Here is a 24,339-nt window from a genome sequence, read left to right as displayed (position 1 = left end):
CAAGATGGCGGAGTACTGAAGGACAAGCCAGTTTGTGCAGAGTTTGTGCAGGGAGAAAGAGATGGGGAACAGAGGTGAATAAGGCTGGTAAGCTAGAAACCTTTGATTCTAGGAAACTCGAATAAGTCAGTGGCTTTGGGAGCCCTGAATGGAAAGGGAAGTGTTTTCCCACTATGTGTATTTCTTGCCCACTGGGTGCAAGCTAGGATTAAAGCTAATGGCCCACCAGTTCTTGGCTCTGTTGTTTCATTACCATCTATTCGAATCAAATGCGAACCTGCATGAGCCAGGTGGCTGTGATGGTGGCTGTGGCTATTGGCTTTATAGGAGGTAATTAAGTTGTGAGTGTGGAGCCCTCATGAATGGGATTAGTGCTCTTATAAAAAAGACCTCAGAGAGCTCCCTTGCCCTTTCTACCATGCATCTATGAACCAGGAAGCAGATACTTACCAGACACCAAATCTGTCAGCACCTTGATCTTGGACTTCCCTGCCTCCAAAACTGTGAGAAATCCTTTTCTGTTGTTTATAAGCCACTTGGTCTTTGATATTTTTGTTATAGCAGCCTGAAGAGACTAATGGACAAAGGATTTGAATAGACATTTCTTTAAAAAAAAGATATACAAATGAGATGAAAAGATGCTCAACATTATTTGCCATTAGAGAAATGATGCAAACCAAAACCATAATGAGATACCTCTTTATACTCACTAGACAGCTATAACTTAAAATAGCAGAAATGCCAATTGTTGGCAAGGACAAAGGGAAGTTAGAACCCTCACACAGTGCTGGTGGGAATTTAAAATGGGGTAGCTGCTGTGGAAAACAGTTGGGTAGTTCCTCACACATGACATAGCAATTCCACTCCTGAATATATACCTAAGAGAATTGAAATGATGTATTTGTATAAAAATGGGTACATAGACTGATGAGGGGTGATGCAGTGGATAGAGCACCCATTTGGAATGCTGAGGTCACCAAAACCCAAGGTCACCAGCCCCAACACCAGCCAGCACAGGATCATCAACACAATCCCAAGGTCACCAGCTTGACCCCAAGGTCTCTGACTTGAACAAGGGGTTGCCAGCTTGAGCAAGGGGTCACTGGTTCCACTTGATCATGAGGTCACTTTTCCACTCCCTGGTCAAAGGCACATATGAGAAGCCGTCAATGAACAACAACAATAAAGCAACAAGCTGATGCTTCTCTCTCTCTCCCTGTCTTTCTCTCGCTCTTGAAAAAAAAAAAAAAAAAATAGGGCCCTGGCCGGTTGGCTCAGCGGTTGAGCGTCGGCCTAGCGTGCGGAGGACCCGGGTTCGATTCCCGGCCAGGGCACACAGGAGAAGCGCACATTTGCTTCTCCACCCCTCCGCCGCGCCTTCCTCTCTGTCTCTCTCTTCCCCTCCGGCAGCCAAGGCTCCATTGGAGCAAAGATGGCCCGGGCACTGGGGATGGCTCTGTGGCCTCTGCCCCAGGCGCTAGAGTGGCTCTGGTCGCAACATGGCGACGCCCAGGATGGGCAGAGCATCGTCCCCTGGTGGGCAGAGCGTCGCCCCTGGTGGGCGTGCCGGGTGAATCCCGGTCGGGCGCATGCGGGAGTCTGTCTGACTGTCTCTCCCTGTTTCCAGCTTTAGAAAAAAATGAAAAAAAAAAAAATAGGTACATGAATGTTCATACCAGCATTATTCAAAACAGGCAGAAAGTGGACACAACTTAAATGTTCAACTGATTAATAGATAAAATTTGGTATGTCCACACAATGAAATATTATTCTACCATAAAAAAGTAGTGGAATATTGATACATGCTACAATATAAACAAACCTTGAAAACATGCTAAGTGAAAGAAGCCAGGCATGAAAGACTACATATTGTTTGACTGCATTTATATGAAATGTCAAGAATAGGCTAATCCATAAAGACAAAATAGTTGCTGGGGGTTGGGAGTGGAGGAACAGGAAGTGACTGCTACCCTGTATGGGATTTCTTCCCAGTGTAAAAATGTCCAGGAAATAGAAAGTGATGGTAGTTTTTATAACTTTGTTAATATACTAAGAGCTATTAAATTGTACACTTTAAAATGGTGAATTTTATGGCATGTGAATTATATCCCACTTTTAAAAACCTGATAGTTCTACCAAAAACAGTCCTCTACTACAATAATTTCTAAAAGCTATACTTCAGGAAAAACAAAAATGACCTTAAAAGCAAGGTCTGAGGTGATAAACATATAAATAAACCTAAACAAACATGGTATAAAATAATGTGTGTTTTGAGGGGCAAAAATCCTTAAAATATTGTTTGAGAAGTGAAGATACAATTTAACTTTGTTTGATTTTGTTAAAATCCGTGTGTATAATAAAAAATTAAAGAGAAAACACTAAAAGAATAGAAAAAGTGTAAAACTCCCAGATAAATATAAGGAAAAATTTGTATAAGGAAAATATTACTCACTTTGTTGCATTGCTCAGTTGGTTAGAGCACCATCCAGAAGAACAGAGGTTACCATTTTGACTCCCAGTCAGAGCACATACAGTAACAGATTGATGTTCCTATTTCTGTCTCTCTCTTTCTCTCTCTTCCTCTCTCACTAAAATCAATAAATAGAAATTTAAAAAAAGAAAAAATATTACTCAGTCCTAAAGCTGACAATATTAAAGAAAAATTATTTAAAACCTAGGCCAGGTAGCTCAGTTGACCAGAGTGTCGTCTAGATACACCAAGGTTGCAGATTCGATCCTGGATCAGGGCACATACAAGAATCAACCAATGAGCGAATAAATAGGTGGAACAAGAAATTGATATCTCACTCTTTCTCTCTCTCAAAAATCAATTTTAGTAGGCCTGACCTGTGGTGGCTCAATGGATAAAGTGTCGACCTGGAAATGCTGAGGTCGCCGGTTCGAAACCCTGGGCTTGCCTGGTCAAGGCACATATGGGAGTTGATGCTTCCAGCTCCTCCCCTCTGTCTCTCTCTCTTCTCTCTCTCTGTCTCTCTCTCTCTCCTCTCTAAAATGAATAAATAAATAAAAATAAATTAATTTTTAAAAATCAATTTAAAAAATTAAAAAAAAAAGTCATTTCAGCCCTGGCCTGTTTGCACAGTGGTAGAGCCTCGGCCCAGCATGTGGATGTCCTTGGTTCAATTCCCAGCCAGGGCACATAGGAGAAGTGCCAATCTGCTTCTCCACCCTTCCCCCTCTTTTTTTCTCTCTCTCTCCACCTCCTGTAGCCAAGGCTCCATTGAAGCAAAGTTGACCTGGGTGCTCAGGATGGCTCCATGGCCTCTGCCTCAGGTGCTAGAATGGCTCTGGTTACAATGGAGCAACACCCCAGATGGGCAGAGTATCGCCCCCTAGTGGGCTTGCCAGGTGGATCCAGTCAGGCACATGCAAGAGTCTTTCTGCCTCCCTGCTTCTCCCTACTGAAAAATTAAAAAAAAAAAAAAGTTATTTTCCCCCCAAAAAAACCATCAGGTAAGATGCTAAAAACAAGTCCAAATATAACCAATCACCATATGTATTTACTAGACTCACTGGTTAAAAGGCAGATTGTTAGATTAGATAAAATAAACTAGTATTCAGCCATAATGCCTCAGCAATCTTAAAAAAGAAGAATAAAGTGGGAGGTATCACACTTCCTGATATCAAGTTATACTACAAGGCCATTGTACTCAAAACAGCCTGGTACTGGCATAAGAACAGGCATATTGATCAATGGAACAGAACAGAGAACCCAGAAATAAACCCACAGCTCTATGGACAACTGATATTTGACAAAGGAGGTAAGGAAATACAATGGAATAAAGACAGCCTCTTTAACAAATAGTGTTGGGAAAATTGGACAGCTACCTGCAAAAAAATGAAAGTAGATCACCAGCTTACACCACTCACAAAAATAAACTCAAAATGGATAAAAGACTTAAATGTAGGCCGTGAAACCATAAGCATCTTAGAAGAAAACATAGGCAGTAAGCTCTCCGACATCTCTCAGAGCAATATATTTGCTGATTTATCTCCACGGGGAAGTGAAATAAAAGACAGGATAAACAAATGGGACTATATCAAACTAAAAAGCGTCTGCACAGCTAAAGACAATAAGAACAGAATAAAAAGACAAACTACACAATGGGAGAACATATTTGACAATACGTCTGATAAGGGGTTAATAACCAAAATTTATAAAGAACTTGTAAATCTCAACACCAGGAAAACAAACAATCCAATCAAAAAATGGGAAAAAGAAATGAATAGACACTTCTCCAAAGAGGACATACAGATGGCCAATAGGCAGATGAAAAAATGCTCAACATCACTAATCATTAGAGAAATGCAAATTAAAACCACAATGAGATATCACCTCACACCAGCCAGAATGGCGCTCATCAACAAAACAACACAGAATAAGTGCTGGCGAGGATGTGGAGAAAAGGGAACCCTCCTGCACTGCTGGTGGGAATTAAGGGAATCAGAAAAAACTAAAAACTATATGAATCCATACATAGATGGGACATAAAAATGAGACTCAGAGACATGAACAAGAATGTGATGGCAATGGGGGTGGGGGGTGGGGGGAGGGGAGGGGCACAAAGAAAACCAGATAAAAGGTGACAGAAGACAATTTGACTTTGGGGGAGGGGTATACAGCACAATCAACTGTCAAAATAATCTGGAGATGTTTTCTCTCAACATATGTACCCTGATTTATCAATGTCACTGCATTAAATTTAATAAGAAAAAAAGAAAAAGAGGACAAAAATAAATTGAAGAAAAAAAAAATCTGTGGTACATCCAAAGGCAGATTAAACAGCGGGCACACTAGGCATGCACCCTGGGCCCCAACTTCTGAAGGGCCCCACAAAACCCCAACTTCACACTTTTTTTCTAATGACACCAAGTTTGGTTTCATATGTGCAATTTTAATATTAATAATACATAATATTTTTTATTTATTTAAAAATATGGTTAACATATATTTTTATTTTCCCTGTCTCTTTTTTTTAAGGAGCCCAATAGTTTCTTCTGTGCCCAGGGCCTCAGCTGACCTTAATGTGCCTCTGGGAACATCTATACAATGAAATACTGCTCAACCATAAAAAAGAAGGAAATCTTACTCTTTGTAACTGCATGAATGGATGTGGAGAGTATTATGTTAAGTGAAAGACAAGTACTATATGATTTCACTCATATATGGACTGTAAGGAACAAAATAAATTAACAACACAAACAAGACACATAAGGTTAAAAGTAAAAAGATTTAAAAAGATATACTGCCTGACCAGGTGGTGGCGCAGTGGATAGAGCATCGGACTAGGATGCGGAAGGACCTAGGTTGGAGACCCGAGGTCGCCAGCTTGAGCGCAGGCTCATCTGGCTTGAGCAAAAAGCTCACCAGCTTGGACCCAAGGTCGCTGGCTCCAGCAAGGGGTTACTCGGTCTGCTGAAGGCCTGCGGTCAAGGCACATATGAGAAAGCAATCAATGAACAACTAAGAAGTCGCAACGTGCAACGAAAAACTAATGATTGATGCTTCTCATCTCTCTCCATTCCTGTCTGTCTGTCCCTGTCTATCTCTGCCTCTGTAAAAAAAAAAAAAAAAAAAAAAGAAGATATACTGAAGACCCTGGCCAGTTGGCTCAGTGGTAGAGCGCCGGCCCGGCATGTGGAAGGCCCAGGTTCAATTCCTGGTCAGGGCATACAGGAGAAGCAACCATTTCCTTCTCCACTCTTCCCCTTCTCTCTCTCTCTCTTCTCCTCTTGCAGCCATGGCTCGAATGGTTTGAGCAAGTTGGTCCCAGGTGCTGAGGATGGCTCCTTGGCCTTGCCTCAGGTGCTAAAATAGCTCCATTGCTGATCAATGGAGCAGCAGTCCCAGATGGGCAGAGGACCACCCTGTAGGGGGCTCGCCAGGTGGATCCTGGTCTAGGCACATGCAGAAGTCTATCTCTCAGCCTCCTAGCCTTTCAATAAAAAAAAAAAAAAAAATTTAATTAAAGAAAAAGATATACTGAGCAAATACCAAAAGAAAGTTGGGAGATACATTATTATACAAAATAGGCTTTAAGTCAAAAAAGCATTATGGGAACAATTAACATTAATTATATGGGGGGTAATTTATAGTTGTGAGTACACAAAACAGTTTATTTTAGTATTTTCCATACAAACAACTCTAAACCTACTTTTGCCCCACCCTGTATAACGATAAAAGATTCAACATATAAGAAGACATGAGAATTCGATACATAATAGACATCCATTAAAATAACCTCAAAATAAATAAAGCCTAAATGAGGAATCACAGCGTGAAAATGGCAAGTGCATCACCTAGTGGACAATTTCAGCACACTCCTTCCTGTACTGAACAATTAACAAGTGTGAGTTAATAGTCTTATATGGAAACCTGTACCCAATGATTCAGAATAAATTTTCCCCACCACCACCCCACCCCCACACATGGAAACTGCAAAAACTGACCACGTACTAAATCTTGACGCAAGACTTCAGATTTCAAAGAATAGATCTCATTTGACATATTTAAAATCCCCTGATACAGGTATTTGAAAATGAAAAACCCTGAACTTCCAGCAAGCCCACAATGATCTGCTCACTGTCCCCTGAAGTATTGACCTTTTGGGGTGTGTCCCCAATTCACCAGGATTCCCTTTCTATGAGAATTGCCCCACCTCCTCAGCAACCTTGGCTAATAGGGCTGCCCTTTATGGCCCACCCCCAGTATGGCCACAGTCAGTTAGACTAGAGGTGGAGCCTGCTTTTAAACTGAGCCAATTAGATTCTCTCTCCAAGAAATCTGGATTTAGGACTGGGCTCTTCTTTGACTTGAGGAAATGCCACCTCTTCTAGGAAGCCAGGGGAATAGAGAAAACTGATCTGCAAAGAGAAGGGTTCCTGCAGAGAGAAGAGACTGAGAAATAGAGAGAGAGAGAGAGAGAGAGAGACCGAGAAAGAGGAGAGAGAAACAGAGTCAGAGACTCAATCTGAGAAACAGAAAATATAGAGCAGGACTGAGAGATTGACAGAGAACAAAAACCACTGAGTGTGAGAAAATAAGAAAATCAAAACCAGAGAGAGTAATGGCCTGGATTCTGACGGCTTTGCACTTCCCGGTTCCAATCCTTCCTCATGTCTGCTAGTACCCAGGTCACTTGTAACCAAAAGCCTTCCAGTGCACAGTCCCACCTCTCCTCCTTGCCTCTAGCCAATCCCTGTACTGGAAGTGCCACTCACCCCTGCACTGCCTCCAACTTGGCTTGTCTAGGTTTTCTCAATCTTTCAAAACTCTGTTCTTGTCCTGACATTTTCCTCTATCACCCTAGCTCCCAGAGCTCTCCAAACTAGAGAGAGTATTCTGCCTGGAAAACTTCCTAGGTTAGGAGCAGAAGCAGCATGACTGGCCCTTCCATCTTTCTGTCTGTGCCCTTCCTCCCTGCCACCTGGTGTCCATCCTCATACAGTTCACTCTCAGTAACTGGGTGCTCAGCCAGCATACAGCAGGTTGAGACCGAAACCCCAGGGCTTCTCTGAAATGAACGTTTTGTCCATCCAGTGTGCAGAGTCTCCACAGGGGAAGGAAACACCCGGTGAATCATCAGCAGTTTGGTGAAGCAAAGGCATACTGGGAGCTGTGCTCTTAGCCTCACTAAAAACCATGTGCAGGACTTTAGAGATGGTTTAGATTCTAATCTAGACCAACTCCTTTATTAATAATGATTTAAAAAATATCTAGCTCTTGGAACATAATTGATATAACATTATATTAGTTTTTAGGTGTACAACCAACTCCTTCATTTATAGGTAAAGAAAATGAGGACCAGGGAAACCAACTGGACCAAACTCATGCAGCTAGCAAGGCAGCACATCTGTCTTTGGGAGTAAGATGCTTAGAAATTAGGTGTCATGAGCTCAACAGTGTTTCTTTATCTGAAAGAGATGTATATGCCATTCCCTCCCAGCCTCCAAGATGTTTCCACTTGTGCTCCTTGGCCCTGACAGCCACGCCTTCAGCTAATTCAGACCTCAAATTAGAAACCACAAATCAGACCTTCTCCAAGAATTCTCCTCCGACTACCACCCCAAGTGGGAGTGCCATTATGTGTGGCTTATTTTATATACTTATAAAGTTCTACTAGAATCTATGTAAACAGAATTAATTAAAAAAAATAAAGTTCTGTCCACTTGCACACATGTAGCTTGGCATGGAGTAGGCACTCAATAAATGATGAGTGAAGAAAAAAGTCAGGTACCAGTTGCCACCTGCTGGAGTCCATTTATTCCAACCCTCAGTGTAGAACAGAAAGGGAAGGGCCTGGGGCTGGAGCCCAGCGAGTTCATCTTTTTCAGTGCCCCTCTCAGTGAGTGGGAAGGGAACTGGGTGGTCAGATGAAAGCAGTACGCATTGGCTCCTGAGGCAGTAAGGCATCTGTGCTGCAGATAGCTAATCACTGACTCTCAGCAGGGACAGTCACACCCCACCCCGGGCAGTCAGTGAGAGCCGCTCCCTGGGGATCCTAGTCTGGAAGTGAGTCAAAGAGCAATCACAAGGCGACTAGGCCCCAGCCCTGCATGTGCTCACTTTCTCAGAGGTCATAGGGAAAGGGTGCTCAGCCAGAGAAATTTCTAATTGATTATGAACCAAACTCCTGGGAGCTGGGCAGATCAGCATCCAAGAGTACAAATCCAGTCCAGGGCAAAGGTGGACAAAGGAGCTGCAATGAGTCAGCCAGGAGATCAAGGAAAGCTTTCTGTCCCTGATAATAAATGTCTGCCAATCCCCATGCCTCTTCCTGACAGATTCTGGAGGGATTGGGAGAGGGGCAATCAGTGCATCCCCCCTGCCCTGGCTGTTGATGCCTCTAAAATCACTCTGGCACTATTCACCAGTCTCTGATTTACTATTTTAAACCAAACACCTTTTCTAAAAACAAAACCCTATTCATTTGGAACAGTTGTTTTACTCAAGGAACAGAGGCTGTTACACAGTAGAAATCTGGTGTCTGGAAAAGCTGGGTGTATTTAGAATAGAATAGCCTGGGAATAAAAGAAAAAGAGAAAGCCCATCATTTCTGAATGAGGTCAGCCAGCCCAGCTGGAGAAGGCAGCAGGCTGTGGGGGGTTGCTGAAAGACCACTTGGCCAGCTGGCCAGACCCTGGGCCAAGCTATTGTATAAGCTCCCCAGTATTGGAAAGAAAGAAAAAAAATTGGGACGTGTTTAGCTGTGCTCAGGAGCCCAGAACATGTTCATAACTCCAGGAATCTCTGCTCTTCCCTGGAAGTGGAAAATATGACCCATGAGAACAAACTTGATCGTGGAGTGTGTGTCTAATTCCCCGGCCTTGTCACTTAGAGGGGGCAGTGGCTCACGCCACCTTATGATTGCTTTCCAGAGTCCCCTATGTCTCCCCAAGCAGCTGACTTGCTTTAATCGTTAAAAGACAGGACAGCAGTCTCAAAATCAAGTACAAAATGTGCATTTATTGACATCTGCTCTGGGCTGCACTGGGCTTCTAGCAAGAACAAAAGCAAATGTAAAGGGAAACATGTTAATGTCATTAGCAGCCTGGTACAGTCATGGACACGAGATGTTTTTTCCAGACTTGGTAGAGAACTATGATTATCCTATATTCAATAGCTTAACATTAAATGTGCACTACAGTCCCAGATTCCGCAAAGAAATAACTTATTTACATTTCAAGTAAAAATATTGGAGTTTATTCCTTTATTTCACCATCATTTATATCTGAGCTGTGATGAAGACCTTACTTACGTACCATGAAGCAAGACCAGGAAATATACTTTATATTGATTATTTGATCTTCAATTTCAGATTATCATTATCACAAAGGTGGGCAAACCACGCAAAAAGAAAAGAAAGGGTATTTCCATTGAAGGTACTATACGAAAAACAGTCAAAGCCACAGAGTTTGCCAATGACCAATTTCTGGTATTTCTTTCAAAGAACAGATCAAAGGGGCCTTATTTTGCCATTTGGGAGGCTACATGCCAATCAGTATCACGGGACAAAGTAAGTAAAGACATGAAGAAACAAACAAGCCAATTGCACCAGAACAGATGTGCTTAAATTAACCGAGTGACAGTTTGTACTTCAGTCTCACAATGGCTGTCACGTGAGGTGGGGGGAGAAGAGAAGAACCACAAAACTCAGTTGTTCAGAGGCTGCTGAGCAACCCCAGGCAATCTCAGAGAGGCCACTCCTCCAAGCCTGCGCTGGCCAGGCCGGCGCTGGCCACTTCTACTTGCCCGCTGCTGCCTCCCGGAGGGCACTCTTCCTCTGACGGTGCCGGAGGCAGGGGACCGGACCGGGGCGCTTTGGAGGTACTGGAAGGCACTCTGGCGACCCACCTGCCTCTCTATGCAGTTAAAGGTGAGGGCCACTCCCACGTTGCTCTTCATGATTCTGGAGGAGCCATCGGATGTGCCATCAAAGCACCGGCCAAGTGCGATCTCCTTGGCCACACGAGGGTCCTGGTCAGTGACAGTGTAGATTCCATAGTTATGGCCTAGTGGATCCAGGGGTGCCAGCATGGTGTACTCACTGGTGTCATTGTTGACTGCCAGTGGTAGGTGGTTGACCAGATATTCATGCAGCATGGAATTTACACTGACTCGGTGGCAGCTGCCTTGGGGGATGATCTTCACTAGTGTGCGGTCCACACGATCCTGGTCATAGAGCATCCCACTGCACTTGAACTCCACACAAGCAGATGAGACATTGGCCTGGTCCCTGTCCCGTGTACTTTTCACATCCCGGATCCCATACAGCTTCCCCACAGTTTGTCGGTGGGTGCCCCCCATGTTTCGGGATCGCACATTCACCTCTATTGGCCCTACAATCTTCACCTTAATGTAGCAGGCCCTGAACTCCATTGGCTTGGGCCACCAGGTCAGGTAGTCTTCAGTCCAGCTCATGGGGTCATCCTCATTGAAGGGGACAGTGTTGTAGTCATACCGATCCCCCTCAATCTGATAGAACCGGAAGTGGGCCGCACTGGGCGGTGCCTCCTCGCATGCCCGGAGGTTCTCAAAGGCATAAATGGGCCCATTGCTCTCCTCAGCTGAGTTGGGCCTTGGCTTGGCCATGCTGATTTGGAAGGCTGTCTTCTTAACCCGTGGGTCCTCGTGGTCTGTCCGACGGTACTTGAGTTTGTTGAGGTAGGGCTGAGGGACACCAATTGCATTTGGGTTGAATTTAGGAGAAGATGCCACTGCTTCCAGTTCTTCCCCACCCAGGCTTGCCAAGACATAGGCAGAGTAGGCATCAGGGGACTGGTCATCACAGAAGGCAGGCAGACAGGCCCCATTGGGGCCTGTGATGACACTGTCAAAGCGGCCCCAGGCCCTGGGGTTGGATGAGAAGCCAGTCCTGGGCTCCAGGTTGATCACAGAGACCACAACCCCCTGGATCTGTTCACTGGGCAAGAACCTCTCACTCCTGTAGGCTCTCACTTTGATAAAGCACCTCCTGCTTTCAGGGACATCCAGGTTAAAAAGCCTCCTCTCTCGGATCTCCATGTTGCCCACCAGGAAGGTTCTCTCTTCTCTTTTGTTCCGCCTTTGGCTTTCAAATTTGAAGTCACCTTCCTCCTCCCACAGCCCCGTGTCTGGGTTGAGAGACCAGAGTTTCATAGTGGGCACATGCTCTGGCATCTTGACTTGGGTCGAGTCAAGATGAACCTTCACCTTGCCAACATGAAGTGACTCGGAGGTTGCCTCATCTCTGAAGTCCACAGAGAACATGCCATATGTCCGAAGAGGGAAGGTGTCTCCTTCATCATTGATAAAGTTCAGGTCACTCTGGGCAGCTGAGGCTGTGGAAATATTGCGGGGATCCAGGAAGGTCACACTAGCCTTTACTTTTCCTGTGTAGGGCTCCCCGTTTGGCTTGTAGAAACTCTTGTATGGGATCTCTAGCTCAGCCACAGGGTCTTCACCATCCACCTCCCCCAAAGGGATAATGTTAGTGTCCATGGCCTCCAAGGTGATGGGCTCCTTCCGTCGAAGCATTTTGATCTCATGAAAGACGGCACTCCCCTTCTTATTGAAGGGCAGCACTTTGGTGGTGTTGACGAACTTCTGCAGCCTGTCCACAAATGTGAGCACCAGCCTCTCAGTGTCCTGGGGAATGTGGAGGGTGAAAGTGCCCTTGTAGCCAGTCATGCTCACGCGGGTGTTCCCCATGTACACATGGCCAAAGCGCATAGGTTCCCCGTTGTCAGCAGCGCTGACACGGCCCCGCACAATACTCCGTGTCTCTGTGCACCTCTGGCAGTTACACTCCTTGGCCACCTTGGTGGGCAGCGTGTACCCACTGCACTGGATCTCCCTCTCCTCCATTTTGGAGATGCCACAACAGTACTCCACAGCATCCCGGCACCTGATCCCATTATCCTGCTGCCCTGCACAAGTCTTGACAGGGCAGCGGCCCACATCATAGTAGAAGGAGTTGGTAGCATTCTGGAAGCAATCATGGGGCAACCGAATAAGGTAGCTCTCAGGGGTTGGGTTGCAAGGAGTCTCATCAAGGGCTGTGGAAGGAAATGATATAGCGATTAAATGTAAGTTCACGTCCTACACAAAGGGTACATTAACCTCACCTCTGCAGTGCTGTATAATTTTCAAAGTACTTGCATATCCATGATCCTGATTCTCACCAAATTCTGAGGAAGATGGAACAGCAGCTGCTAACCCCATTTTATGCATGGAGAAATGGAGTTGATTGCTGAGACCACTGAAGTAATGACTCTCATTGGAGGTGTTCTGAAACTCTGGAAGGGTGTATTGAGTTACCACCCAAACTGGGACAGCTACTGGCACATAGTGGGTGGTGGAATTGCTGTTCTTTTACATATCCCACTAGACATTCAGGGGGAGAAACCTGTTTAAAATGATCAGAGCCTAGAGGCCCTGGCCGGTTGGCTCAGCGGTACAGCGTCGGCCTGGCGTGCGGGGGACCCGGGTTCGATGCCCGGCCAGGGCACATAGGAGAAACGCCCATTTGCTTCTCCACCCCCACCCCACCCCCCTCTTTCCTCTCTGTCTCTCTCTTCCCCTCCCGCAGCCAAGGCTCCATTGGAGCAAAGATGGCCCGGGCGCTGGGGATGGCTCCTTGGCCTCTGCCCCAGGCGCTAGAGTGGCTCTGGTCGCGGCAGAGCGACACCCCGGAGGGGCAGAGCATCGCCCCCTGGTGGGCAGAGCGTTGCCCCTGGTGGGCGTGCCGGGTGGATCCCGGTCAGGCGCATGCGGGAGTCTGTCTGACTGTCTCTCCCCGTTTCCAGCTTCAGAAAAAATAAATAAATAAATAAAAAGATCAGAGCCTAGAATTCTTTTTACATGGTTTAACCATACATTGAATTTTTTTTAATGCAACTACCATAAAAATCAAGCTAAGATTGTACTTTGCTTATCCTAGAAAAATTCCAAGAATCATTCCTTGTCTCAGAAAAATCATGTACCTACAACCTTACCCAAGAATGGTGAACCACCAAAAGATATCCCTGTATCCATCAGTATCTGCAGCTGTCATGTTCACAATGACTGGATTCAAGTGCAGGTGTCTGACCTCTTGCTGGCATTCTTGTGTAATTATGCTAAAGCCTTTACATATTGAAATATAAACTATTCTGTACTAAAATTATTTTCTTTTTTATTTCTCCTTCATGGTACAGTTTGGGCTGTATGCAGGTCTACATGGCAATTATATGTAGTTAACTAATTATCTATAACTTTAACCAGAATAGAAAAATATTTTTTTACTTCTGAAATGTTACAATTGTAGAGTATTAGATATAACTGTGACAGATGGGGAGCACTGGTATCATGGGTCGGGAACCATGGCTGACTGGGCTCTACTCTTGCCAAGGTCCAAATGTCCCGTGTCTTGAGGTCTGTTGCTCAACTTTCTTGGAGTCTGTAAAATATTCTAGAATCCTTCTAATAAATTTTCTCTTCCTCTGCCTTTTGTTTGGTTTTGTTTAGGCCAATTACTAAGCTCTCCTCCTCCTCCCTCACTTTCCAAGTACAGGTTCCTGATTGGATTTGGCCTCAAGTCTTTTCCGGCTCGAGCTCACTCTTGGAAGCCAGCTCTAATCAGTCCCCCTTTCCTGTAAAGCCCCCTCAGTTTTCCACTCCTGTGCCTTTGCTCACACTGGGCCCCTCGATCTGGAACTCCCCCACCTCCATCCACACATTCTCTGGCCATTCTTTAAGGCCAAGTGTTTACAACTTTGGCACTTGGGAAAGCTTTAAACTGTGCGTACCCAGGCTACCTCCCAAGTCAAGGAAATCAGACTCCCTGGGGGTACAACTAAGGCGTCAGTTTTGGTTTTGTTTGTTTGTTTTCATTTTAGATTTTTGAAATTTATTTATTTATTTTAAAGAGAAGAGAGAGAGAGAGAGAGAGAGAGAGAAGGAGGGGCAGGAAGCATCTACTCCCATATGTGCCTTGACCAGGCAAACCCAGGGTTTCGAACCGGTGACCTCAGTGTTCCAGGTGGACACTTTATCCACTGCGCCACCACAGGTCAGGCTTGCTTGTTTGTTTTTTAAACCAAGCAGGTGATCCCACTGGGCAGGCAAAGCTAAGAACCACTATTTAAGCCCCAGCTGAAACACTGCGCCCTCAAGCAGCCACCATGGTCAGTCCTATCTGGAAGGTCTCTGTCTCTCATCTGTAGAGTCCACGGCCTCTTATCTCCTGTTTCAGCTGCATTTCCCTATCTTCACTTGTCACTTATTTACGATTCTTTGCCTCTCCTAGGGTGGCAGGCAACTCTGTGAGAGTAGGACTGTGGTCTGTGACATCTTCGTGTCCCAGAGGGCACAGCACTGTACACAGCACAGAAACGCTAGAGTTTTTTACTGCCCAGTTATGCCCACTGGGTGCTCCCCGGTCCTGCAGTAGGGGGCTCCCCAGGAACCCTGACAGGCTTACCGATGACAGTGAGCTGGGCGACTTGGGACTTGACAGCCCCAGCGTCACTCTGGGCCTTGCAGAAGTACTCCCCGGTCTGGTCCCGCTGCAGGTTCTTCAGCATCAGCTTGCTCTCGTGCATGTAGAGGGAGGGGTCCAGCAGCGTGTTGTTGTGGTACCTGCGAGGGATGAGGGGGTGCGGCCTGAGGGGGCAGTGCCAGGTGGCAGATGCCTACGCCACCTTTCACGCCGTCCACCCTAGAGCAGTGCCTGGCCAGGGAGTCAGGGGACTTGACTGAGTCTCAGCCCCAACACTCACTGGCTATGGATCCTTGGACAGATCATCTTACCTCTCTGAGCTTCAATTCCTGATCAATAAAATGAGGGCAGTGATTCCTAGCTTGACATCACAGAATTGTTGGAAGAGTCAAACAAGATAATGGCTATAAAATATTTGTGAAGGGTAAAGGACTCATAGCCATTCCGACCTTGTTTGCCTTTGTTGGGGAAGCAGGGTTGAAGAACCTCCACTGTCCTAAAGACATGCAAGTCAGGGTCCAGAGACCAGAGCTGCTTGGTGGGGACCCCAGCTTCGAGAATAGCGCAACAGGGCTTGCTGGTTGTCTGGGTGGCCTCAACCCTGCTGGCCCTCACATATAAGTGCCAACTTCCAGGCTCCGCACCAGGGCCCAACTTGTAACTTTGTTCTGTTACGTTATGATTAGTAAAGTTCAGTTAGTGTTATAATTAATAAGACCAGACCGAGTGCAAGAAAGCTCCGGTTGCCCAGAGGAGAATCCGGCCGGGTAGCTGGCAGACTACTCACCAGAAGTACTTGTCTGGACTGGGCTTCCCTGTGGCCTTGCAGCACAGGGCCACACTCTGTCCGGCTCTTCGGGCTTTTGTCTCGGGGTTCTTTACAATGTATGGAGTCTCTGGGACAGAAGATGAGAAATGGTGTTTGGTTTTCCTTTGTGACGGGTTCTCCAGAGCCCTGCTCCCTCAGGTTCTTTGACAAATGTTAAAATTGTATGACTTTACATACACCCCACCCCACACCCCACTTGCCATTCTCTGAAGGTTTTAATCCAGAATGGGGTCCACCCCTTCCACCTCCTCAGCCTAGGACCTGCTCCCATGGCATCTCGGGCACCATGTAGATGAGGCAACGGAGAACCAAAGGGATCTTGCGCCAGCCACGATTCCCAAGCACTGCCTTTGGGATAGGGCTGGCTGTTTTAAATAGTGCAATATTGCTATTCTGCTGCCTCCAGCAGAATTTTCTGACCATTCTGTACAACTTCTGAATACCCCCAGCCTCCCTCTTTCTGACCTCCACACCTCACACAGTGTTGTAATGACTATTTTAGATAAGGTGGCCCAGGGAAGAACTCATTTGAGAGAGCAAGCCATGCCAATATTTGGGCAAAGAACATTCCAAGCAGAGTATATAGCAAATGCAAAGGCCCCAAGTCAAGGGTGTGCCTGTGTGTTTGAAGAATAGATAGGGGCCCTGGCTGGTTGGCTCAGCGGTAGAGCGTCGGCCTGGCATGCGGGGGACCCGGGTTCAATTCCCGGCCAGGGCACATAGGAGAAGCACCCATTTGCTTCTCCACCCCCCCACCTCCTTCCTCTCTGTCTCTCTCTTCCCCTCCTGCAGCCAAGGCTCCATCGGAGCAAGGATGGCCCGGGCGCTGGGGATGGCTCCTTGGCCTCTGCCCCAGGCGCTAGAGTGGCTCTGGTCGAGGCGGAGCGGCGCCCCGAAGGGGCAGAGCATCGCCCCCTGGTGGGCAGAGCGTCGCCCCCTGTTGGGCGTGCCGGGTGCATCCCGGTCGGGCGCATGCGGGAGTCTGTCTGACTGTCTCTCCCCGTTTCCAGCTTCAGAAAAATGCAAAAAAAAAAAAAAAAAAAAAAAAAAAAAAAAAAAAGAATAGATAGGACATTGTAGTTAGAGTAGAGTGACACAGTAGGGGCAGATGGGAGGATAATGGAAGAGCAGAGAAGTAATGGCGGGGGTAGGGGTAGGGAGGAAGGCAAGATAATATTGGGCCTTGTGGGTCATGGTAAGGATTTTGAGTTTTACTCTGAGCAAACTGGGAAACCCTTTATTTAAAAATCCAGCCCTACCCTAAAGAACTCAAATACCTGCCCTCACGAACTCTTCATTGATGGTGGCTGACTTCAGGCTGGTCTTGGGCATTGTGAACTTGATGGGAACAAACTTGGGCTTTGTAATCTTCAGAGTGCTTCTGCCATCTGGGCATAAGCCAGGGACTCGGAATCTCCCATTTTTGTCTGTCCGGGTCAGTGGCTTAAGCGTCTTGGTCAGCAGGTAGACAGTGGCCCCTGAGGCTGGGGCACCTCCAGGGAGGGTGACAGCCCCATGCAGCACAAAGTCCTGGCACATGCAGGCATCACAGTCAGCATTCACCTGGCCCATGGGGCAGATCAGGTCACAGGCTGTGGAAGAAGAGGCCACATCAGGAGGGCTTATATGGATTCTGGCCTTCCTTCAGCCACAGCTCAGCCTGTGGACTCACATGTGCTTCTCTCTTACTTAGGACTTTGTTACCCTTCCTTATTAGCCTGCATGACTAATTCCTACCCATCTTTCAGGACTTAGCTCAGAACACCTCCTCTAGGAAGTCCTCTTTGATTCCCCTAAGCTATGATAATGAACCCAGTTCTGTGCTTCCGCATAATCCCCTATATCCCCCCATCAGAGTACATAATAGATGTTCAGTTAATACTTGGTAAATGAATGAATGGCTCCATCTCAGTATGACCCTCTAACCTATTCTAGGCAGCTTCAGCCTCTGCCCCACACCCTGCCCAGTAGCAGGAGAAAGAGTAGTACCTGTACAGGCTTGGCCCATGCAAAGCCGACCCTCCTCAGTGGCCTCACTGCACAGTGACATTGTCTCCACCAAGCAGGTGCGTGTTCGGGTCTGGACCCCAGTGTGACCACAGGCAGCAGAACACTTGCTCCACGGAGACCATGAGCTCCAGATGCGGTCTGTGTCTCTGCGCAGGGATCCTGCAAAGCAGGGTCAGCAGACAGTCAGACTTCCCTCCTGAGGGGCCTCTGTCAGGAAAGCTGACCCTAAACCTGGTTTTTCTCTGAGAGCAGGGCTTCTATTTACATTATAGATGTCACTGATATTCATATTTACTGCAATGATCTTTCCAACAGATGGAAGTTAAGAGTCTTGAGGAAGATGTGTCTCTAACTTACACAAAGACACCATATGGACTAGAGGTGGCCCTGAGAGGGACTTGTTGGCTAAGCACTGGGACTTTGATATGCTGTCACAGGCTGTGCAGGGCCAGCACCATCTTCTCTCTCCACCAGTGTGGAAACAGCCACCAGGGCCTGGGACTTCAGTGATTCAGACATCACCCTCCTCTGGTCTGAGGCCTGTGTATAAGAGTCAGGACCTCAGACCTTGCCCGGGAACCGTGCACAGCCTGCCCTCCCACTCCAGGTGACCGCCACGGCCACCCTGGCCTGCAGGGTCAGGCTATGTGCACTGGCAGAACCCCAGGAGGGGAGGATGCCCATCACAGTGGGCAGGCCTGCAGCTGGCTCTGTATTACCCAGTGGGGGGGGAAGGATGTGTGTAAAGAGCACAAACTTTTGGACTCTGCAAACACAGACAAGGGTTCAAACCCCAGCTTTCCACCTACAGCTGTGTAATCATGCAGTTATCCAACCTTTCTGAACGTGGAGTAACTTGTCAACTAGAGATTCCTCACAGGTCAGTTGTAAAGTCTGAGTGATGTAGATAACTAGCACAGTGTCTGGCACATAGGCACTAAATAGAAACTAACACTCAGTGAACATTCCCCTGGGTTAAGCACTCTGTAATCATTACCATATTTAATCATTATAAAAAAAAAAAACCTCTGAAGATTTACTAATATAACCCCTGTTGTACATGTGAGAAACCTGAAGCTCAGAGAGCTTCAGAAAACGTGCCTAAGGAATACAGTTCAGCTGGCAGGCGTGGGGTTGGGACCAAGCAGCCAGCTTCCAAGCCTGTGGCTTTCGCCACCATGCCACACGCACCCAGAGAAGTGGACTGGATGAAGAGCACCCAGAAACACAGAACACTGTTGGGAAGATGATGGCTATCACGACACTAGTAGGTTATTAGTAGGGAGCCACAGCATGTGTATGTGTGATATCCAGAGTTCCCATGGCCAGAGCAGGTAGGGGGTGGGGGCCGTTCAGGCTCACCTGGCCGGCAGAGGAAGCGCACAGTGTAATTGGAGCAGTTCTGGCCGGGCCGCTGCTCCCTGTTGAGGCACCAGAAGCCCTCGTGAGGACTGCCATGGACCACCTGGCCAGTGCTGCCTGCAGGTATCCAGTCAGTGGTCCGAGCCTCCAGCCGCAGGGGCCGAGCACACACACGGTCCCCATAGTAGAAGTGAATCGCATCCAGCCGCTCGAAGTCACCCTGCCCGCCTGGGTGATCAATGTTGAACCACGTTGTCCACTCGCCCAGACCTGAGAGATGGAGCCAGGTGAGGCAGGAGCCGGACCCTGGAGCCCCAGGTGAGCTCCATTCCCTTTTCCTGCTCAACCCCTGGGAGTCAGCCCTGTATCATCGTGCTTTCACCCAACCCCCTTCATAGGTCTCAGGACCCATAGGATTTGTCTCTCCAGTATCTCTTCAGTCTCCTGCCCTTCTGCACCCCTCCCCTCGCCCGGGGCTCCATTAAAGCCCTCAGTCTCTCTCTCAAGATTCCCCCTGACCCCACCCCATCCCCACCCCTCCCGACACAACAGTCAGGGTGAGCTCTCTATATATGGCTTGACCACACACTCGCAGCTTTAACTCCCTTGGCCAGAACTACATTTGCTATGTGCTGGCCCCTGCTATCTCTCTACCCTCATCTCCCCTTTTTCTCCCCACCTGCCTATGCTGTGGCCCCAGCTAACCCTACCGCATTCCTGAAATATATCAGGCAGCTTCATGATTCTGGATTAGGTCCCTCTGCCTGGATAAAGATGTAGGCCAAATGCCTTGTAAAAGTGGGTTTCTATGCAACCCTGACATCGAGTCCAAGCTCAATAAACACACCCTTTGTGACCACTCCTAGTTCCAGCCACAACTCACTCTCCAGAGGATCCTCAGGCTTGGCAAAGTTGCTGAGGGTCCTCTTTCCAGGTTGGACTCTTCTTACAGACTGGGTCAGCATCATTTGCCTCCCTGAGGGACAGGAGGAGAAGTGAGAGGCCAGAATTGTTAGACACCCTGCTGGGCCCTGCTACTAGCCTCTCCAGATGCAGGGAAGCGGTGTGATGTGGTAGATGGAACATAAGCACAGAACATGTGTTCAAATCCCCATTCTGCCACTTACTGGCTGTGCAACCTCATAAAAGCTTAATTCCTCTAAATCTGTTTCCCCATAAAATAAGACCGCATTATAATCACTACATCGTAGAGCCCTGGGCATATTCAGGGTGATAATGAGCATAAAGTGAGCTAGAATGTAGAGCATACTTAACAAATGGTCATTCTCTTTTTGCTCTTGTTCTAGAAATAGATCTTTGGATGGTGTGTAGCAGCCAGTGGGCGGGAGCTCCGACATTAGGGCCTGGGCCTGTCCTTACCAGAACAAAACCTTATTTTCCCAATCTATAAGATGGAGATATTAATTTCCACCTCCCAGGGTGACCTGTTTGGCACAAGATGTCTATGAAGTAACACAAGGGAATGTCTCTAAAGTATATGAAGATTGAGAGCATGCTTTGCCACTTAACACTGTGCGACCTTGGGCTCGGTACTTAACTCATCTGACCCCTGTTCTCTCATCATAAATTGAGGATAATAATAGTTCCTGCCTCAGAGAATTGTGGGGATTAGATCAGCTCAGTCACAAAATCCACTTAAAATAATGCCTAGTACATAGTGCTCGCTGTGAATAAGCATTAGCAACTCCTGTTAGCTCAATGCCTAGACGATACACGCCCATTTTCCTTCCATTGGCAAAGTTTGGCTTTGGGAGTCCACCCTCCCTATAAAAGACTTATTTGCCCAATTAGGGCAGTAGTCCTCAATTTTCTGACCCTAGAGTGGCAGGGACTGCCTGAGGATGGACACAAAGCAGCTTCCAGCCCCACCCCACCTGAGGCTGGGTTGGGGCTCCAGAATGGGAAGGGAAAGTAGAGCAGAGGTCTGCAAGAGCTTTGAAAAGCAATTAACCCTCATGTGAGGAGCCAAATCAGAATTCTCTATGCCATTTAATTGGGGTGATAGGAGCTCTTTTAATCAGATGACTCTGATTTGCCCTCAGATGGTTGAATTTTAATCATCTGCAGAAGCAGCAGCTGTCAGAGTGAGCAGAGCAAGGCAGGAGATGGGCATACACAGGGTTGGGCAAGACTCTGAGCCGGCCTTTGTTCCTGCATCTGCGATCACAAAACCTGTAGGGCATGCGGTTTTAAAAGAGGGGTTTGAGCTTCTTTTTCTTTACCTAAGTATTTGGTTAGAAATCAGGAGACAGCCTGACCTGTGGTGGTGCAGTGGATAAAGTGTCAACCTGGAAATGCTGAGGTTGCCTGTTCAAAACCCTGGGCTTGCCTGGTCAAGGCACATATGGGAGTTGATGCTTTCTGCTCCTCCCCCCTTCTCTCTCTCTCTCTCTCTCTCCCCTCTCTATAATAAATAAATAAAATCTTTAAAAAAAAAAAAGAAATCAGGAGAGAAAGGGAAGATACAAGAGGGTATAGAGCAGCGGTTCTCAACCTGTGGGTTGCGACCCCGATGGGGTCGCCTAAAGCCATCGGAAAATACATAATGCATATCAGGTTTACATTCCGAATCATAACTGTAGCAAAATTACAGTTATGAAGTAGCCACCTAAATTATTTTTTGGTTTGGGGTCACCACAACATGAGGAACTGTATTGCGAGGTCACGGCATTAGAAAAGTTGAGAGCCACTGGTATAGAGGATAGAGCCGGGAGCTCTGACACCTAGAAGCCTAGGACTGTCCATTAAGCAAATCCTCTCCACCTATTCCTTCAAGAACTCAGTGTCACCAGAGGATGGGGTCAGAGGACAAGGGAACAGTAAGGGGTTCTAGTGTCTGAAATTTGGCTGCAGGGTTTAAATAAAATTGAGCTTTAAGCCAAAATAATTTTTATGAAACCAAAACCAGATTGAACCCCAAACCTGCTTCTGAGAACTCAGTGATCCCTTGCGATTTCCTTTTGCTTTGGTTGCCAGGAAGCTCAGACCTAAATTTATCACTCAGGGCTGGTAGCCCTCTTATCCTTTTTCCTCCCTCTCCATGACAGCTCATTCTTCTTCTCATTTAAAAGATTCTGTTCTGTGAGTTTTAATATTGGGAACTATCTCACATCCCTTGGAGAACCAAGCAGGGCATAAATTCTGAATAAATCTCTAAACCAGCCTCAGGTCTTAAGGCAGATGCATAGTTGAGTCCCAAACCAGACAGGACTCTACTATGTCAAGTCGGGGATTTGGAGGACAGCAGATACTTAGCCTGTACCCAATACAGAGGTGACCTCCACGACCAGGAAGAAGAACATCCAGGCCTTGGTCCCCATCATCTTTCCCCCAGACCCTGTGGGGAACATGACAGAAGATGGGTGAGGGTGCTTCACAGAGTCAGGTCGTCCCTGGAACGTGGTCCCCTAGGAAGCTTCTCGGATCCAATAACCTGCAAAAAAACAAAGCTTGTCAGGTTTTACATTTTTCAGTCAGAATTATTTCTTGACCTATCAAGGGTGGAACGGTGGATAGAATGAAGTCTATGGAAGGCAACAACTGCCAAAGTTGCAAACGCAGGCAGCTGGGGAGGTGCAGAAACTCAGAATCTGAGTTCAGATGAGGCGGACCTGGATTCACACCCTGGGGCCAGGCATGAGGGCCCCACATCGAAATGGGGCACAAGGGAGAGAAAGTATGTTCCTTGCCAATGAGGAGGGGCCCAGCTCATTTCCAGCAACCTCTGGTTGACTCATTAATTACTTCTAAGACCTGGGTGTGGGGGCATGTTTTGATACCCTTTGGTAGGGCTCATACTCTTGCACAAAGGGGCTACATATCAAGGCCGTGAAGCCCCAGCCCCAACTACAATGGCCTCTCACAGGGCAGGCTAGCAGGAGAGCACGGATGCTTTAGACATACCACCTCCATGAACACATTCCCAGATGTGCACGGGCTGCAGCTGGAACACATTTCTGGCTTGTTTGTTTGGGGTCTGGCTGGGAGTTACACAGCCAGGAGCCCACTGAAGAGGAGCAGGGGGGCTGTATTGTGACAGTCCAGGGCTCCCTAATAACTTCTGTCTATGAGTTAGAGGTTGCAGGAGCAGGAAGAGGAAAGCAGCAATAAGGACAAGGGCCTGTGGGGCGTGGCCCAGGCTCCTGTTCATTTCTCTCTCTCTCTCTCTCTCTCTCTCTCTCTCCAGAGCTCTGGTCAACCCAGAATCTGACCAGTTTTTAGAGATTTAAAAGTGGTTCCCTCCTACCTCCAAAGTCAGGGTATGGTAAAAGGGGGTTGAGTCCTTCTTTCTAGAATAAAAGATTCGATAGTACTTAGCTGTACTTCCAGGGCAAGAGCAGACCAATCCTACATCACAGACCATCTAGCTCTAAGCCTGTTCTCCCCACCACCAGCTGTTCCTCAGCCCAGGAACAGAGGCACGGGCATTCCTAAGGTCTCCAGCTATTGTGTGTCTTACCCCAAGCTCCGGCTCCGAGCAGGGAGCGGAGTGCTCTGTGGGCCTGCACGGCATTCAGTCTGAGGCCGCTGCGGACTGCCCGGGAGGCCAAGGTGGCTTGAGGCACCTTGTGGAAAAACCATTTCCCATCTGGCAGCCCACAGAAGTTTCCTCAGCATATGCTCTGCGGGGTAGGCTCCCCGTCCCAAGCTCCTCAGAACTCTCACACACAGCAGGCTGGCTGACCGCAGGGAAGAAGCAGGGTGCTCAGAGGTACAGACATCCTGACTGGGGTCGTTTGAGGGCCCCTGATCTAAGATGGGGGAAGGAGAGGACTTTGGGTCAATGGGGGGAAAGAGAGAATTCCAAAGCAGAAAGGGGTTCTCCTGTGGGGAAGCTCAGATTGGTCAGGGGAGGGCAGGAATGGCTGAGCTGGGCAGTGGGATGCAGGGATGAGGCGAGGAGAATGGGAGTGGAGCTCACCGTGTCCTGAGCCGGACTCCTCAGCTGGGGGGTCCAAGTCTTCGTCTCTCCAGCGGTCCAGCCTCTGGGCCTTATATAGCACAGCTGGTGGCTCAGCCTGTGGCAGTGCGCCACGGGAAGCGGCCGGCCGCGAAACCAGATCTGAGCATGAGGAAGCTCAGCCTCTCTCTCCCCTCCCCACATCCCAGGCAGCTCCCAGAGGCTGGGATTTCACT

The 24,339-nt window shown here is 47.6% G+C and overlaps 1 protein-coding gene across 1 annotated transcript; it reads right to left on the bottom strand.

Annotated features, from left to right (window-relative positions):
- Nucleotides 1-9,486: 9,486 nt before the first annotated feature.
- On the bottom strand, nucleotides 9,487-24,282 carry CILP (cartilage intermediate layer protein). The gene is made up of 9 exons (XM_066276129.1): nucleotides 24,125-24,282; nucleotides 22,466-22,636; nucleotides 20,066-20,158; nucleotides 19,183-19,452; nucleotides 17,800-17,979; nucleotides 17,088-17,402; nucleotides 15,769-15,877; nucleotides 14,964-15,121; nucleotides 9,487-12,558 (listed from the first exon to the last, which is right to left on the bottom strand). Exons 2-9 carry the CDS (start codon nucleotides 22,551-22,553, stop codon nucleotides 10,175-10,177), a joined length of 3,597 nt encoding a protein of 1,198 aa, XP_066132226.1. The 5' UTR covers nucleotides 22,554-22,636; nucleotides 24,125-24,282; the 3' UTR covers nucleotides 9,487-10,174.
- Nucleotides 24,283-24,339: the final 57 nt, after the last annotated feature.

Source organism: Saccopteryx bilineata, chromosome 4 (genome assembly GCF_036850765.1).
Source record: "Saccopteryx bilineata isolate mSacBil1 chromosome 4, mSacBil1_pri_phased_curated, whole genome shotgun sequence".
NCBI lineage: Eukaryota > Metazoa > Chordata > Mammalia > Chiroptera > Emballonuridae > Saccopteryx > Saccopteryx bilineata.
This window is presented reverse-complemented; position numbering and strand designations above follow the sequence as displayed.

What these genes read in the sequence shown, in the direction of transcription:
- CILP (XM_066276129.1), bottom strand. Translation starts at nt 22,553, where the DNA reads ATGTTCCCCACAGGGTCTGGGGGAAAGATGATGGGGACCAAGGCCTGG. An exon ending in GCCTGAGGATCCTCTGGAGA is followed by an intron (nt 19,453 to 20,065) that starts GTGAGTTGTGGC and finishes TCCATCTCTCAG; the next exon opens with GTCTGGGCGAGTGGACAACG. An exon ending in AGTCCAGACAAGTACTTCTG is followed by an intron (nt 15,122 to 15,768) that starts GTGAGTAGTCTG and finishes CATCCCTCGCAG; the next exon opens with GTACCACAACAACACGCTGC.